Below are 14,188 nucleotides of genomic sequence, written 5' to 3'. Positions count from 1 at the left end.
CAAAATCCTCCTTTGAATCTGTTCCTACATCTCTTTTAGATACTGTATGTCCATTTCTTCTCTCTCTCTCCCCCTCACATTCATAAAAGGAGAAGAAACACACGTTCATGAGCCATATGAAGAAATGGATTGGCAAGTGGGAATCTCTCTTGTGGTGATCGTATTCTCTTGTTTGCTATGGCTTGGGAAAAAGAGGAGGCAAACGAGTTATGACTCGATAGGCAAAGATGCCAAGATTCCTAGTGGAACAAATGGGTTGCCTTTGCTTGGAGAGACACTCGAGTTTATGGGAAGCAATTACACCGCCACACATGTTGGTTTCTTGCGGAAGCGTCGATCACTGTGAGTTCATTTATTTTCTTTTGTACATTAATTAGTCTTTAAATCTTTCGATCGTAATTATTTTGGGGCAAAAAGGTTTATTCTCATTGTTTTTGGGTGTGAAATCATCATTTAGTCTTACTAAATATCATATGAAACTGTGATTTCATATTGTTTTATGTGTGAAATCCTAAGTTGGATGATATATTTTTCTTCTTTTACTTGCTCTTTGATTTCACCCTATCCCGTTGTTCTTCACATGAAATCTTAATTATTTATACAAATCCTACATTATAAATTTTACACTCAAAATTCCATCGCTTTTAGATGTCAAGATTTATGTTTAAAGATCAATTTTACTTACAAATCATAAAAAATTAATCCTACTTTAAACTTTTGGAGAATTCCTAAAAATTTCAAATTATGATGTGCTTTAGTCAAAATACTTCATCGCCAATGTGGTTTAGTTGGTGGATTTGGTGTACTAATTAGATCAATTGTTCATGAAACAGAGACAAAGAGAGAGAGAGAGGGGTAATAATATATATATATATATATATATATATATATATATATATATATATATATATATATATATATATATATATATATATATATATATATATATATATATATATATATATATATATGCATGCATGCATGTAATAGGTTCGTAATACCATACCGTATCGGTGTTTTAATTTGGGCTCGGTACCGATACGGTACGATGTACCGAGTAGTATACCTAGGTGCATCGAGTACTGTAGTACTGATATAGTGCATTGCTACAGTGTACTGGTGCTTTGTATTGTTGCTGTAACACGGTACTGTTACAGTGTTATAGTGCATTGCTACAGTGTAGATCAGTATGGTCTTCATACCGTTAACTTGTCAGATCGATACGTACCAGCCGTATCGGATAGTACGATTCGGTACGACAGACCTTACGCATTGGATGTATACATAGCCCACCGTATGCATGAGAATTTATGGGTTGGTGGGTTGCAGGTATGGGAAGGTGTTCAGGTCCAATATCCTGGGAAGGCCAATAATAATGTCCACAGATCCTGAGGTGAACAAGATAGTGTTGCAGGATGATGGCAGAACCTTCGTTCCCTCCTACCCCAGGACTGTCGTCGAGGTGATGGGCGAAACTTCCATCCTGTCAATGACCGGGGACGAGCACAAGAAGTACCATGGCTTCGTGGCCAAGTTCCTCAAGGCAGTTCCTCTCATGGAGAGCGTTGCCAAGGAGATCGAGCAATCTATGGAGCTCGCTTCCCGCAGATGGAAGGACAAGCCGCAGATCTACTTCCAAGATGAGATCAACCAGGTGAACCTCTTCGTCATCTCCTCTCCTAGGTTAAAATTGGCAGATCCTGATCGAGGGTTTTGCATTCCTCATCATACGGATCTCTAAGATTTTACCTTGCTACTGTTTGATCGTTTGCCAGTCTCCCTGCTGCGTATCCCCGACTTCATTTGTGTATATCCAGTCAAATCCTTCACCGCATTTGCTTTTCTACTTGGAAATTGTTATCTGCATGCATTTCCATTTCCAGTCCCCCTTTCTGTTTGCTTTGGTAACTTCGATATTAGACTAGTAACAGTTTTAATTTTATAGCAATTGATCCCTTCGATAGGTCCTTCCTGAGTTACTGGCATAGTATTTCGTCAATGATGTCTATATCTGGTGCCCCTCTTCAGTGTTAAATATAGTCTTTTTGCAACATTTTTTTCACTGATCCTCTGTTTATTTTCTAGATTACGTTTGAAATATTGGTCAGAATGTTACTAGGAATTGAACCGGGGAGAGAAATGGATCTTATAAGGACAGAATTTTACGAACTTATCAAGGCCATTATATGCATCCCTGTCAAATTCCCTGGAACAACACTGTACAAGTCAGTGAAGGTATGCACCCCTCTCAGCACATTCTTATTATAAAATGTCTAGTATTCAAATGAAGCTATTATGACTTGTGACAAATTTATAGTCCAAGGAGAAAATGGTGGAGCTGATAAAAGAGATCATACGATATAAGGTGGAGAAAGGTGAACATCGAGCACTGTCAAGTTTCGTTGATGTTCTGATTGATGAATTCCATGATGCATCTGATCAAAAAACAATTGAGTTCATATGCGGAGCCATCATAGAGATGATGATACCTGGGCAGGACTCTGTGCCTATGACTACGACTCTTGCGATAAAGTATTTGACTGATAACCCTGCTGCGATAAAGCAACTACGGGTACAACAATCCCAACCTTGTTGAAATGTAGCTGTTTCTCTCTTCTGGTATCTAAATTTTCATAAAGCTTTGATCTTGAGAATTATTTTCATGCTGCTTATTTTAGGAGGAGAACATGGAACTAAAGAGGAAAAAAATCCAATCTGGTGAACCCTATACTTGGTCTGAGTACACATCATTGCCTTTTACTCTAAATGTGAGCACTTTTGTTTGGTAGAACCATACTCCCATAAGATGAAAAACTATATGATCTACTGAACTTGTTTTGTCTTCTAGGTGATCAATGAGACTCTTAGGATGGCAAACATTGTCAATGCTGTTTGGAGAAGGTGTCTCAAGGATGTTGAAATCAAAGGTAGACTTCTAACTGCTCCATTACTGGTTTTCATTCTACTTTGGTGAGTTGGAGTCTTGTATTGATACCTGGGTGGAATATTTTTTTGATCAAATCAATAATATATGGAATTATGCTCATAATTTTCAGGTTATCTAATTCCCAAAGGGTGGTGTATTATGACATCTTTCTCTTATGTTCACATGGATGAAGAAATTTATGAGGATCCATTTAAATTCAATCCATGGAGATGGGAGGTACATTTTCTTTTTTTCTCATTTATTATTGGTCTCTACCATAAGGTTGCTTGGTACATTTTCTTTTTTTCGTTTATTATTGGTCTATATTGTTTTTTTTTTCTCGTTTATTATTGGTCTATACAGTAAGGTTGCTTGGTACATTTTCTTTTTTTAATTTATTATTGGTCTATATTGTAAGGTTGCTCCTTTGTGATACAAAAATTAGGATTCGAGTCCGCATAGACTGGAACTTTTTTTTTTTTTAATGTGATTGTATAAGAAATTTATTTTGATGAACCAGGGTAAAGGACAACTCAACCAGAATAATTTTACTCCATTTGGTGGTGGACAGAGGCTTTGTCCTGGTTACCATCTGGCCAAAATGGAAATTGCAGTCATTCTCCATCACTTCATTACTAGTTTCAGGTACATTGTTTTGATACATCTCTCTCCTTTGGTTATCAACAACAGGACTACTAACTTGCCATGAAATCAATCTTTAACTTGCCATGAAATCAATCTTTGCAGTTGGGTGGAGGCTGAACCTGACACTGTCACCACTTTTCCAAGAGTCAGGATGAAGAAGAAATTCCCTGTCATAGTGTCACCAATTTCTGATTAGATCTCTACTTCATAGACTCTCCTCATCTTGTTCCCCTTGATAATTGTTCCTGGGTAATAATTGCAACATATTTATTGTCACTGTATGTGCAAAAGAACAATTTTAGTCACTAATTAATATTTTGTCTACAGAGTAAAAATAAATTTTTTTTATTTCAAGGTCTTTCTTTCACCCATTCATTGGTAAAAAAATCAACATCAGATTTTTGTCCACTTTCTTTGCACAAGACCAATTATTTATATAATAATAATATATTAATCAACTGGGATGTCTTAATTGAGGCTTCATGTAGATTTTAGAACTACTTTAAATAATATTTTGGATTTACAATCTTATAATATTATATAATATCACAAATTACTTTAAATAATTAAATTTTTTTTATTAACATCTTGTAAATACTAAAATGCTAATGCTACTTACTATAAGATAACATCAACATTTGAAAATTTATTATTCGATAAAATTTATCAAACATCAAATTCACTTTTGAACTCAATACACATCTTAAATGTGTTATCAAAGAAAATAAAAAAAAGGGAACCTCATCACAAAATAGTGTGTATGGTGCTTTATTAATTTAACAAATTTAATTAACATGTATATCTAAATATTTTTTTTTATTATAATATATTTTAGTTACTCGATAATAAATCCAAAGTCAAAATATTACAAAGTAGTTCGATTCCCACAAAATTAATTGCCTCGAGAAATATCCTTTCGATACGGATGTAAAGAGTCAATCAAATCACTTGACGTTATGATTAGCATAATTATATGCCATCTTATTTTGATGGGACTTTCAATTGACATGTGAGGCTAATCAAATATTTAAATTGGTGTACTAGTAAACTTATTATTAGTAATCAAGAGATGAAACAAATTAAGAATGAACCAAAATATTCTTATTAATATGATATTCTCTCTCCAATAATTTTATGAGGAAAATACTATTTTGGGAGGACTATTTAATAGCTCAACTCATGCATCAACCCATCCTTAGACTCCTTAGTCGAACCAAGAGGTGGAAATCTTGATCCTGAGTCAATCTAACCCCACGATCGGTTGGATTTACGGATCGACTTGGGTTTGGGCCAAGCACGATCGCTCGACCCATTAATAGAACTCGACCCAATGGCAGATTGAAAGTTCGAATTTTAGAACCCCAAATTAGAGTTGGGTGCGGTTTGGGTCGAGTCGAGTCTTATCACTTACGGGCTCGGGCTCGGGTCGGGTTAGATTGCTTGACATTGAGTCAGGTTCGAGTGGATTCGAGCTAAGCCGCCAAATGGATGCTACGGGATTTGGCTCGAAGTTAATGGATTGGGTCGAGTCGAGTCTTATCACTTATCGGCTCGGCCTGGGATCGTGTCAGGTTGCTTGATTCCTCGACTTAGACCAGGTCAGACTTTTCCAACTCGGGTTTGGGTCGGGTTCGGATCGGATTCGAACAAACCTTCCATCAGTCTAAACGGATGTTAACCCGAACCCGTTCCAAGTTCCGTTGGAGAGTCGCAACATAAGCAATACGCAGACCAACTCGTCCTGGTCCTCTCTCTCTCTCTCTCTCTCTCTCTCTCTCTCTCGCTCTCTGTGGTTGATCCTCTTCCTTTGGCCTCGCCGGACCCGACTCGCCTCCGCACCACCCATCGGCGACTCGACGCCGACCGCCTTCTTACGCCTCCCCTTCCATCAGATAAGAACCGAACCTGCCATCGGGATCGCATCGGTCGGTGTAGATCAAGACCTTTGGACCGGAGGGGAGGGCAGGAAGCGCACCGTGTCCGGCGCTACCTCGCCGGCGATGTCAAGGATACCGACTGGAAACAGGAGGGATACCTCCCAACCCGGTAAGAATCCTCAAGAACATGTAAAATCATTGTTTATTTTATCTATTTCAAGGTAGATCTGATTGTAGCATCAGGTAATCCTTCCTTAAAGCTATGCACCCGAGTTCAAGGATGATCGAGAAAATCTTTTCTCGATGCGAGATGCAATTTTTGTGATCATATTGTTGCAGATCCTTGTGTCTTTCGTATGTATAATCAAGTGTTGAGCTCGTTGATTCCCCTTTCATCAATCAGGTGGTTATTCAAACGAAACATCTCTTCGTGTTGTTGTGCTGGAAAATAGCGAAGTGTATATTATCATTAGCTTATCATCACGGCCCGATACCCAAGTAATTTATGTGGATCCAACTACTGGCGCATTGCGTTACGATGGCAAGATTGGGAAGGATGTTTTTGGATCCGAGGAACAGGCTATGAATTATGTCACGGATGGATCAAGGTTGCTGTGTAAGAGTAATATATATGGTAGGGCTATACTTGGTTATGCATCACTTGGGAGCTTCGGATTACTTTTAGTTGCAACCAAGGTAACCGCTAGCATCCCAAATCTCCCTGGTGGTGGGTGCGTATACACAGTCACAGAAAGTCAGTGGATCAAGATTCAACTTCAAAATACTCAACCCCAAGGAAAAGGTGAATTAAAAAACATTCAGGAATTAGCTGAGCTTGACATTGATGGAAAACATTATTTCTGTGAAACAAGGGATATTACCCGCTCCTTCCCAAGCCGCAGGAGTTTTCAGGAACCAGATGATGAATTTGTTTGGAATGGTTGGTTCTCAAAGCCTTTCAAAGATATTGGGTTGCCAAAACATTGTGTCATTCTTTTGCAGGTAAGTAACTTACGTCGTTTGATGTCTGTTTATTTTATCTCTTGCATTGTATCTCAACCTGCTGTCATTATTAAATTGGATGTAAAGGCCACACTGCACCCTATTACATGTGAATTATATTTCTTTGCTGTAATGTTACATTGCTCTTGGACATAACTTGCTGATTTTATCTTATGTGATCATGAAATAGTTGGTCACTCCAAAAATTTGTTGTGAGTAAGCTGCACAATTAATGAGAGTCATCATTATCCATCTTGAAACTTTGTTATGCCGATTTCTCCATGCAAAAAGGGACTGTATAAGTTGGTTCAATCAATGTTTTAAATACCAGTCTGACCAAGGACTAGTTTCGGACCATATGGCCTGGTACTGGTTGATTAATATTTTTTAATGGTACTAGGTGGCACAAGGTCAGTGTACTGCCCACTACATAAGTATTATATGGGTTTCGTATATAATTAAAACTGATCTGGATCCAGATTTAGAACCTTGGCAAGATTGGCATTACATCTTTTGGATGATTTTGTGAAATTTGACCTACAAGTTTAGCCAATGGAACCATAATAATATAATAATAATTCGAGACCAGACTTCATTCCTTTTTGTTACTTCATTTTTTTATTTTTGATGTTCTTGGACTAGAACCTCAAATTACATGCTGTGACCTCTTCTATGAGATTAGCTCTTTGGAACTAAGTATACTACTATGCACATCAAGATTTGAGGAACTTTTCTCCATATTGCAAACTAGTGTTGAATAATGTGAGTTGGTTATTCTTTTTACAGGAAGCTTTACTAAAGAACCACTTTGTAATTTTTCAGAGAAGCTAAGCTTAAAATTGGATCAAGACGCTACTTATGTATGATAAACTAGATGTCAGGGAGATTAAGCAAACATAGATTGGCTTGAAAAATTGATGTATAAGACACATATTTTTGGTATTTGATAAATATGGCCTAATACTAAATGGTAAAATTACCACCCAGTTTAAGAACATACTTATTTAGAAAATATTATTGAATAAATAAAATATAAATTTCAATCTCTTTGTCCTTGCTACTGTAATCTTTCTGATCATTATTTTTTTCCAGGTATCTCACCTAAGAATTTAGAAATTCTAATGATTCCAAAAAATTAGTGTCTTCCATTGTTTTCATGTTTACTCCTTAAATTATGAGGTCCTCTCTCTCTATACATTAGTGTTAATTCTTTAATTGAATTAAATGTTATTCTGAAAGGGAGATAACAAACTTCACTATGTTTTATGGAATACGGATAAGCTAACAAATTCATTTATGTTTCAAAATTTAGAAAAGATCATATCCATTTCATATGGCAGATGCAATAGGATGAATCAAAAGAGTTCTGCGCATGAACTTTGTATACCACACAACTTAGATGGATCCATGAAAGTAACATAAGCAAGAGTAAAGAAATTGAATAAATGAAAAAAGATGTGTGTGAAAAGGAATGGAATTTTTTATTTGTACTGTGTCCAAGACTCTAAAGTGCATTGTTGTGCTATCCTTCAACTCCTCTCAACGTTTAAGTTTAAAAAAAAAAATTATTTAAAGAAAGAGCCATGCTCAAAATTTTCAAGCAAAGCATCATTCCTTTTGATCTCTCTACTTCTCTTTAATTCCCTCTTTTGCATTTGAGGTATGATTTTTTGTTCACATTTTCCATTTAGCATCCTAATATTCAGTTAGCGTTAAGCTTTAATGTATAAATTAATCCAACATTGGCCTAGGTCAAGCATAGATCTATATGGAGATTTAAGTGGATGTATTTTAGCTTTATTGATATCTAGGTCAGATTTAGGGTATAAGTAGGTGGTTCGGGTTTAATATGATAATTTGTCATGGCTACTATTACCAGCATAGATTTCATAGTTTGAGTATGATCACATTGGTGTCTATTTATTGAATTAAAAAGGATCCTTTTTTTCGCAAGAGCATGGCATTCTGTGATAACTGGTGTTTAGGTGGTCTCTATACTAGATTTTTCCCTTCATCCTCTACTGTATGGAGAACCACATTTGTAAATATAGAAACCTCCACCTGATTAATAAACAAATTATTATCAATATTGCAGAGTTTGTCAACATGTATTGCAGTGTTTATCAGCATCTGTTGAGCTAGGAATAATATCATTGTTATATTTTGAACATGTATCATACTGAACACCAACCAAAGGCAGCTCCCAAGGTAATATGACACTTACTTTGGTGTTAGGACGGTAGAACATGTATGTTGAGAATTCAAAGCCTATTGTAGTTATAGTTTCATTGGACCGGTAATAAAGCCTTCACACCTATTATCTCATAAAAATTATTTCCCCTTATTTTTTCTCAATTTTTGATAGGATAACAAAAATATTTATGAAGAGAGGAAAAGTGAACTTTTCAATTTCCAGATTTTTTGCATGTGGAAAATGAGATTTTTGCCCTATGCTTATCCAAAAATGTGCTAGTAAATTCTAGAAAATTATGTTTGATAATGCTTAACCAATTATTCCATAGTTGAGAAAATGTGTTTAGCTCTCTAGTCAACTATGGTTGCAAATGGTCCATGTGATGTGCTCAAAATACTTCTTTAAAACCCTAGTATTGTCTTCCTTCATTAAGTTCATGATTATTTTTGTGTCATTTTCAGGGTTTTGCTGAGTGCCGGAGTTTTGGTGGTACAGGTCAGCAAGGTGGGGTTGTAGCTCTTATTGCACGTCGTAGCAGACTACATCCAGGCACTCGTTATTTAGCTAGAGGTCTGAATGCTTGTTGTGGCACAGGTCAGAAACTTCTTCATTACCACACGATATTATTATCAATGGATATATATATATATATATATATATATACATATATATATATATATATATACATATATATATATATATATATATATATACATATATATATATATATACATATATATATATATATACACATATATATATATATATATATATACATATATATATACATATATACATATATACATACATACATAATATATATACATACATATATATATGTATATATATACATATGTATATCTATATATCTATATATATACATATATATCTGTACATATGTGTACATATGTACATATATGTATATGTATGTACATATATGTACATGTACATATATATCTATATATATATGTATGTACATATATGTACATATATATATTATTTTAAAAAATATCTAGTACCTCTTGCTGCCTGCAAACCACCAGCAACAAAGTCGAAGGTGTTGATGTAACAAAAGGTTGTTGGAGTATCTTCTCTGATTGATCATTAGTTTTTAGAAACTTGCATGACTACTTGTATAGTCAAGCATTCTGATTTAAACTACTAAGAGGCCCTGAATTGATAAAAGTTCACCTGCAATTTTTGTAAGTGAGTAACTAAATTTTTTCTGTATGGTGATGCAATTAAGGGTTAGAAACTAATATATATTAAAACATATCTTTCCTAAGCATAACTCCTGTCATACTCTTGGTTTTCATGTATATATTTCTCAAGATCTCTTATCACCCCACTTCATAGTTATTGAATGGTGATATCAATGTTCTTTTTCTGTTATTTGGCATCTGTCTAGATGCAAGTGATTGAAACTAATCCTAAGTCAACAGTGCTAAGGCTGGAACAAGATCTTGCTAACAACAACGATGCATTCTCTTTGCATATTTTTGAGTTTTGGATGATTTATTTATTGCCTACCATACATCGTATTGACAAAGTGTTACCTTAGTGATCTAAATACATAATTTTGCATGATTTGGGTGTAGCTTATCAGCTTCTGTAATTGGCATTCTTTGTCAGGGTAATGTGTCAGATCTTCATCAGGAAGGCTCTTGCTTGCGCAGCATAGTAGCTATCCTATAATTTTTGTTATACTCTTGAAGAGCCATTTAACCTCCTGTTGCGTTCTAAAACATAGATTGTGAAGCTTCATGTCTTCTTGTTCTCTAAAGTATGTGTAATTGTCGAAGAAGTAAATAATAGTTTCGGAGATGTCTTGCCATTAAGTTTTCCTTCCTTTGTTGACCGGAAAAGAAATTATTGTTCTTCAATAGTGGATGGCTATTGGATCATGTGTTGTTTCTGTATTTTATTCATTATCAACGGTTCAAGACAAAAGCGTGATCCATCCATTTCATTTTTGCATCAAAAGTCTATCAAGCTGAATTGTTCATTACTCACCATATAAAGATATTCACATATGTCTGTCTGGTCTATAGGGAATTTACTTGCAATTCGGTATATTATTGAGTCTACAGAAGTATGATGCAGTAGGAGGAAAGGTAATAAATGTGGAAGGGAGTGAGCATTTGCTGGTCATGCTTGATGGTGAAGTAAGACAACACTATGAATCTTGTGGCTACTTATATGATTAATAATTTAATATAATGAAGAGTGTAATATCATGGGAAAGAAACTTGGTCAAGAATTGTTCATCTGCAGTCAAGAGCCATTTTGGTCATGCCTCCAATATGTTTAAGTCAAAAAATGGAGCTTGAATAAGACATCTTCTGGCAAATTACATAATGATGAGCATATATATTGCTTGTAGTTTATTATGCATCAATCTTACAGATTGTCTGATACCGATATTTTTCATGTAATATAGTTCCATGGTGCCTATTTCTTTAAATTATCTACATTCCTAGGTTTGGTTTTTGGTCAGAAACTTGATATTAAAAGATGTAATTGAGATGAATGAATTGTGTTATATTCTAGATTCTAGAATATCATCTGTTTATTATCTTTGTTGAGAGTAATGCTAGAGATGAATATACTGTGCAGTAACAGGTCATATAAAAAGGGTGGTCTGCTGTATGAGGCTCCTACCAATGTGGGTGTAGGAAGGGTCAATATATGCAGTCTTAACCCAACTGATAGAGAGATTGTTTCCATTGCTTGAACCTGTCATGTGGGTCATATAGGAACAACATTGCCGTGGCGCTAAAGTTTGCCTTCACTTGTAAGATCATGATAAGCAATCTTAACATTCAAAGCAAGGATTTAAATTCTAGTCCACACCAGATACTGGCCAGTTGGTTGATTGTATGATACACAACTGCAGTGTCGTACACCTATGGTACATGCTGGTCAGTGCATACTGATATATTAAAATTTTGGGTCAAATATTGATATTAAATATTAGCTACATTTACCTTTTCATGTAGTCTTTCATTGATGATTCGCTTGTTTTATTGCTAATGAATTAGCAGCCACGTGCTAACTCTCTAGTCTGAAGCTCTTTCAGTGGAGAATTACTGTAGCTGCAATATGTGACATTTTACATCAAATCAGTAAAATAATGTTGTAAAGCGTCTGCATAATATACACAGCTAATAAGGCTTTTGACATGATTTGGCAAAATGCATTTTGATTAGTTATGTGTGCAACATAAATTAATTATTCTTTTTATTTCTTTGTTTATTTTTATGTATAGATAATATATTTCCCTTTTTTTGCTTTAAAAATTAATACCAAATGTCCTAATGTTGCTTAGATGACATGATTGGGTTGTTATTATTATTATTATTTTTTTGCTTTCAGATTTAAAAGCTTGGTTCTTGTTCACTACCGCTAATTGTTACATAGTTTTGTATAATATGGATCCAGACCACCATTTCCACTTGTTATTAATTATTGTAATTCTGAATTGAATTATTGAAAAGATGGTTGAAACTTGAAACTAATTATAAGTATTTGGTCCAAATAAATAAAATTAACTGCTAGTTCCTGTTTATCTAATTTAAAACTAACTTGTCTCTGCATGCAACATACACCATCCTTTTTTTTTATTAGGCTAGTCCACTACTATTGATGAATCATAGTGCAATTTAGTATATTACGGATTTTCATCGACATTTATTATTGTAGGAAATGAAGTGGAATGTGAGCAGCTTGTGTGGGTTCCTCAGCGGGCAGGGCAAAATGTTTCATTTAGTTCATACCTCTGGCGACGTGGCACTATACCCATCTGGTGGGGTGCAGAGTTGAAGATTGCTGTAGAGGCCGAAATTTATGTTTCTGCTCAGGATCCTTACAGAGGAAGTTTGCAGTACTATAAAAGACTAAGTAGGAGATATGGTCCACAAATTTCTGAATTGAAGGCAGTGGGACAAAAGAAAACTCCGGTTCCAATTATTTGTGTTAACTTGCTAAGAAGTGCCGAGGGGAAGGCAGAAACCATTTTGGTTGAACATTTCAAAGATTCTGTAAAATATGTAAGATCTACAGGAAAACTTCCTTCTACTTTTATTCAGTTGATTAATTATGATTGGCATGCGACTGTAAAGTCCAAAGGTGAACAAGAGACAATTGAGGGGCTATGGAGACATCTCAAGGCACCTACAATGGCTATTGGCTTTTCTGAAGGAAATTATTTTGCTTCAGAGAAGCAGCTCAAAGAATGTAAAGGACTAGTGGTCTCTAATGATGACTTTGACGGTGGATTCTGTTTGAGATCACTCCAAAATGGGGTGATACGGTTCAATTGTGCAGACTCATTAGATAGAACAAATGCTGCCAGTTACTTTGGGGCTCTTCAGGTTTTTGTGGAACAATGTGAACGCTTGGGCATATATCTTGATAGAGATGCATTTTTTGGCTTTTCTTCAATAAACAAATCTGCAGATTATAGTGGAAATACAGGTCCTTTGCCACCCGGTTGGGAGGAACGTTATGATTCTGTAACAGGTAAACATTTCTATATTAACCACAATACACGGACAACTACCTGGGAGCATCCTTGCAAGGGCAAACCCTGGAAGAGATTTGACATGTCATTTGATAGATTCAAGAGTTCAACAGTGTTAGCTCCAGTAAATCAACTGGCTGACCTTTTCTTGCTAGCGGGTGACATTCATGCGACATTGTATACTGGTTCAAAAGCAATGCATAGTCATATTCTAAATATATTCAATGATGATGGTGGGAAGTTTAGCAAGTTTTCTGCAGCACAGAATGTTAAGATTACACTTCAGAGGCGATACCAAAATGTTATAGTGGATAGTTCTCGCCAAAAGCAGTTGGAAATGTTTCTCGGACTGAGGCTTTTCAAGCACCTTCCTTCCATACCTATGCATCCTTTGAAAGTAAATACATTCTTTCTCACAGTTATTTTCCTTGGTTGATATGCACATATGTATTTATCTTTTCGGATGCTTTTATTCCCTTTACCAATTTTCAGTTACTTTGTATATAATGTGTTCCCTTTCCTATTGCTTAAATTTGTAACACATTATATGGTTGTATAATATTATTCACATGTGATCGTTGCTTGATGGTTGTGTCCTGTGATCATAGTGTTACCTGTTATTTATTTATTTGTTTTCATGTATTCATTATTTTAGTTGAGGAAGATTACAAACAGAGAAATATATATTCGGAATATAGCAATGCGAAAGTCACATTTATATCTGACTCACTTGACCTTTCATTTAATTGTGTTCTTTAAGGCTAAACTTTCATGACCCCGGTATGCAGTAGGGAATACTTTGTTCTAGATCCTCATGTTCTGCAACATAAATAGATCTAGTTTTTCATTTGTTTTTAAATTCTTTAAAGTGTGAGGCAAGGTTGTAATTTTGTGTCCTGGTACTATACCGGTCAGTCAGGGCTCGGACTGGTATCAGGACCATACCAGTGTATGGACATTCGATACGCAGGTATGTATCAAGTTTCAGAAAAAATCATGAAAAAATCTGAAGAACTTGAAAA

At 35.3% G+C, this 14,188-nt stretch overlaps 2 protein-coding genes across 2 annotated transcripts in view; both read left to right on the top strand.

Annotated features, from left to right (window-relative positions):
- The first annotated feature begins 109 nt into the window (after window positions 1–109).
- LOC135644049 (3-epi-6-deoxocathasterone 23-monooxygenase CYP90C1-like) lies at window positions 110–3,919 on the top strand. The gene is made up of 9 exons (XM_065161437.1): window positions 110–342; window positions 1,330–1,654; window positions 2,086–2,235; window positions 2,318–2,572; window positions 2,679–2,768; window positions 2,849–2,927; window positions 3,057–3,163; window positions 3,447–3,571; window positions 3,674–3,919. Exons 1-9 carry the CDS (start codon window positions 125–127, stop codon window positions 3,765–3,767), a joined length of 1,443 nt encoding a protein of 480 aa, XP_065017509.1. The 5' UTR covers window positions 110–124; the 3' UTR covers window positions 3,768–3,919.
- A 1,426-nt stretch (window positions 3,920–5,345) lies between these two features.
- LOC135644664 (probable phosphoinositide phosphatase SAC9) overlaps window positions 5,346–14,188 on the top strand; it is a 28,195-nt gene continuing 19,352 nt past the window's right edge. The window contains exons 1-4 of the mRNA XM_065162444.1: window positions 5,346–5,617; window positions 5,852–6,450; window positions 9,106–9,238; window positions 12,347–13,563. Coding sequence (XP_065018516.1) covers window positions 5,572–5,617; window positions 5,852–6,450; window positions 9,106–9,238; window positions 12,347–13,563 — 1,995 coding nt within the window. The 5' untranslated portion in view covers window positions 5,346–5,571. The remainder of the gene's footprint in view (window positions 5,618–5,851; window positions 6,451–9,105; window positions 9,239–12,346; window positions 13,564–14,188) is intronic.

Source organism: Musa acuminata, chromosome BXJ3-8 (genome assembly GCF_036884655.1).
Source record: "Musa acuminata AAA Group cultivar baxijiao chromosome BXJ3-8, Cavendish_Baxijiao_AAA, whole genome shotgun sequence".
Taxonomy (NCBI): domain Eukaryota; kingdom Viridiplantae; phylum Streptophyta; class Magnoliopsida; order Zingiberales; family Musaceae; genus Musa; species Musa acuminata.
This window is presented reverse-complemented; position numbering and strand designations above follow the sequence as displayed.

Excerpts from the sequence above, each read along its gene's own strand:
- LOC135644049 (XM_065161437.1), top strand. The coding sequence starts at position 125 with ATGGATTGGCAAGTGGGAATCTCTCTTGTGGTGATCGTATTCTCTTGT. Across the intron at positions 343-1,329 it reads TTGCGGAAGCGTCGATCACT|GTATGGGAAGGTGTTCAGGT; the intron begins GTGAGTTCATTT and ends GGTGGGTTGCAG. Across the intron at positions 2,928-3,056 it reads CAAGGATGTTGAAATCAAAG|GTTATCTAATTCCCAAAGGG; the intron begins GTAGACTTCTAA and ends CATAATTTTCAG.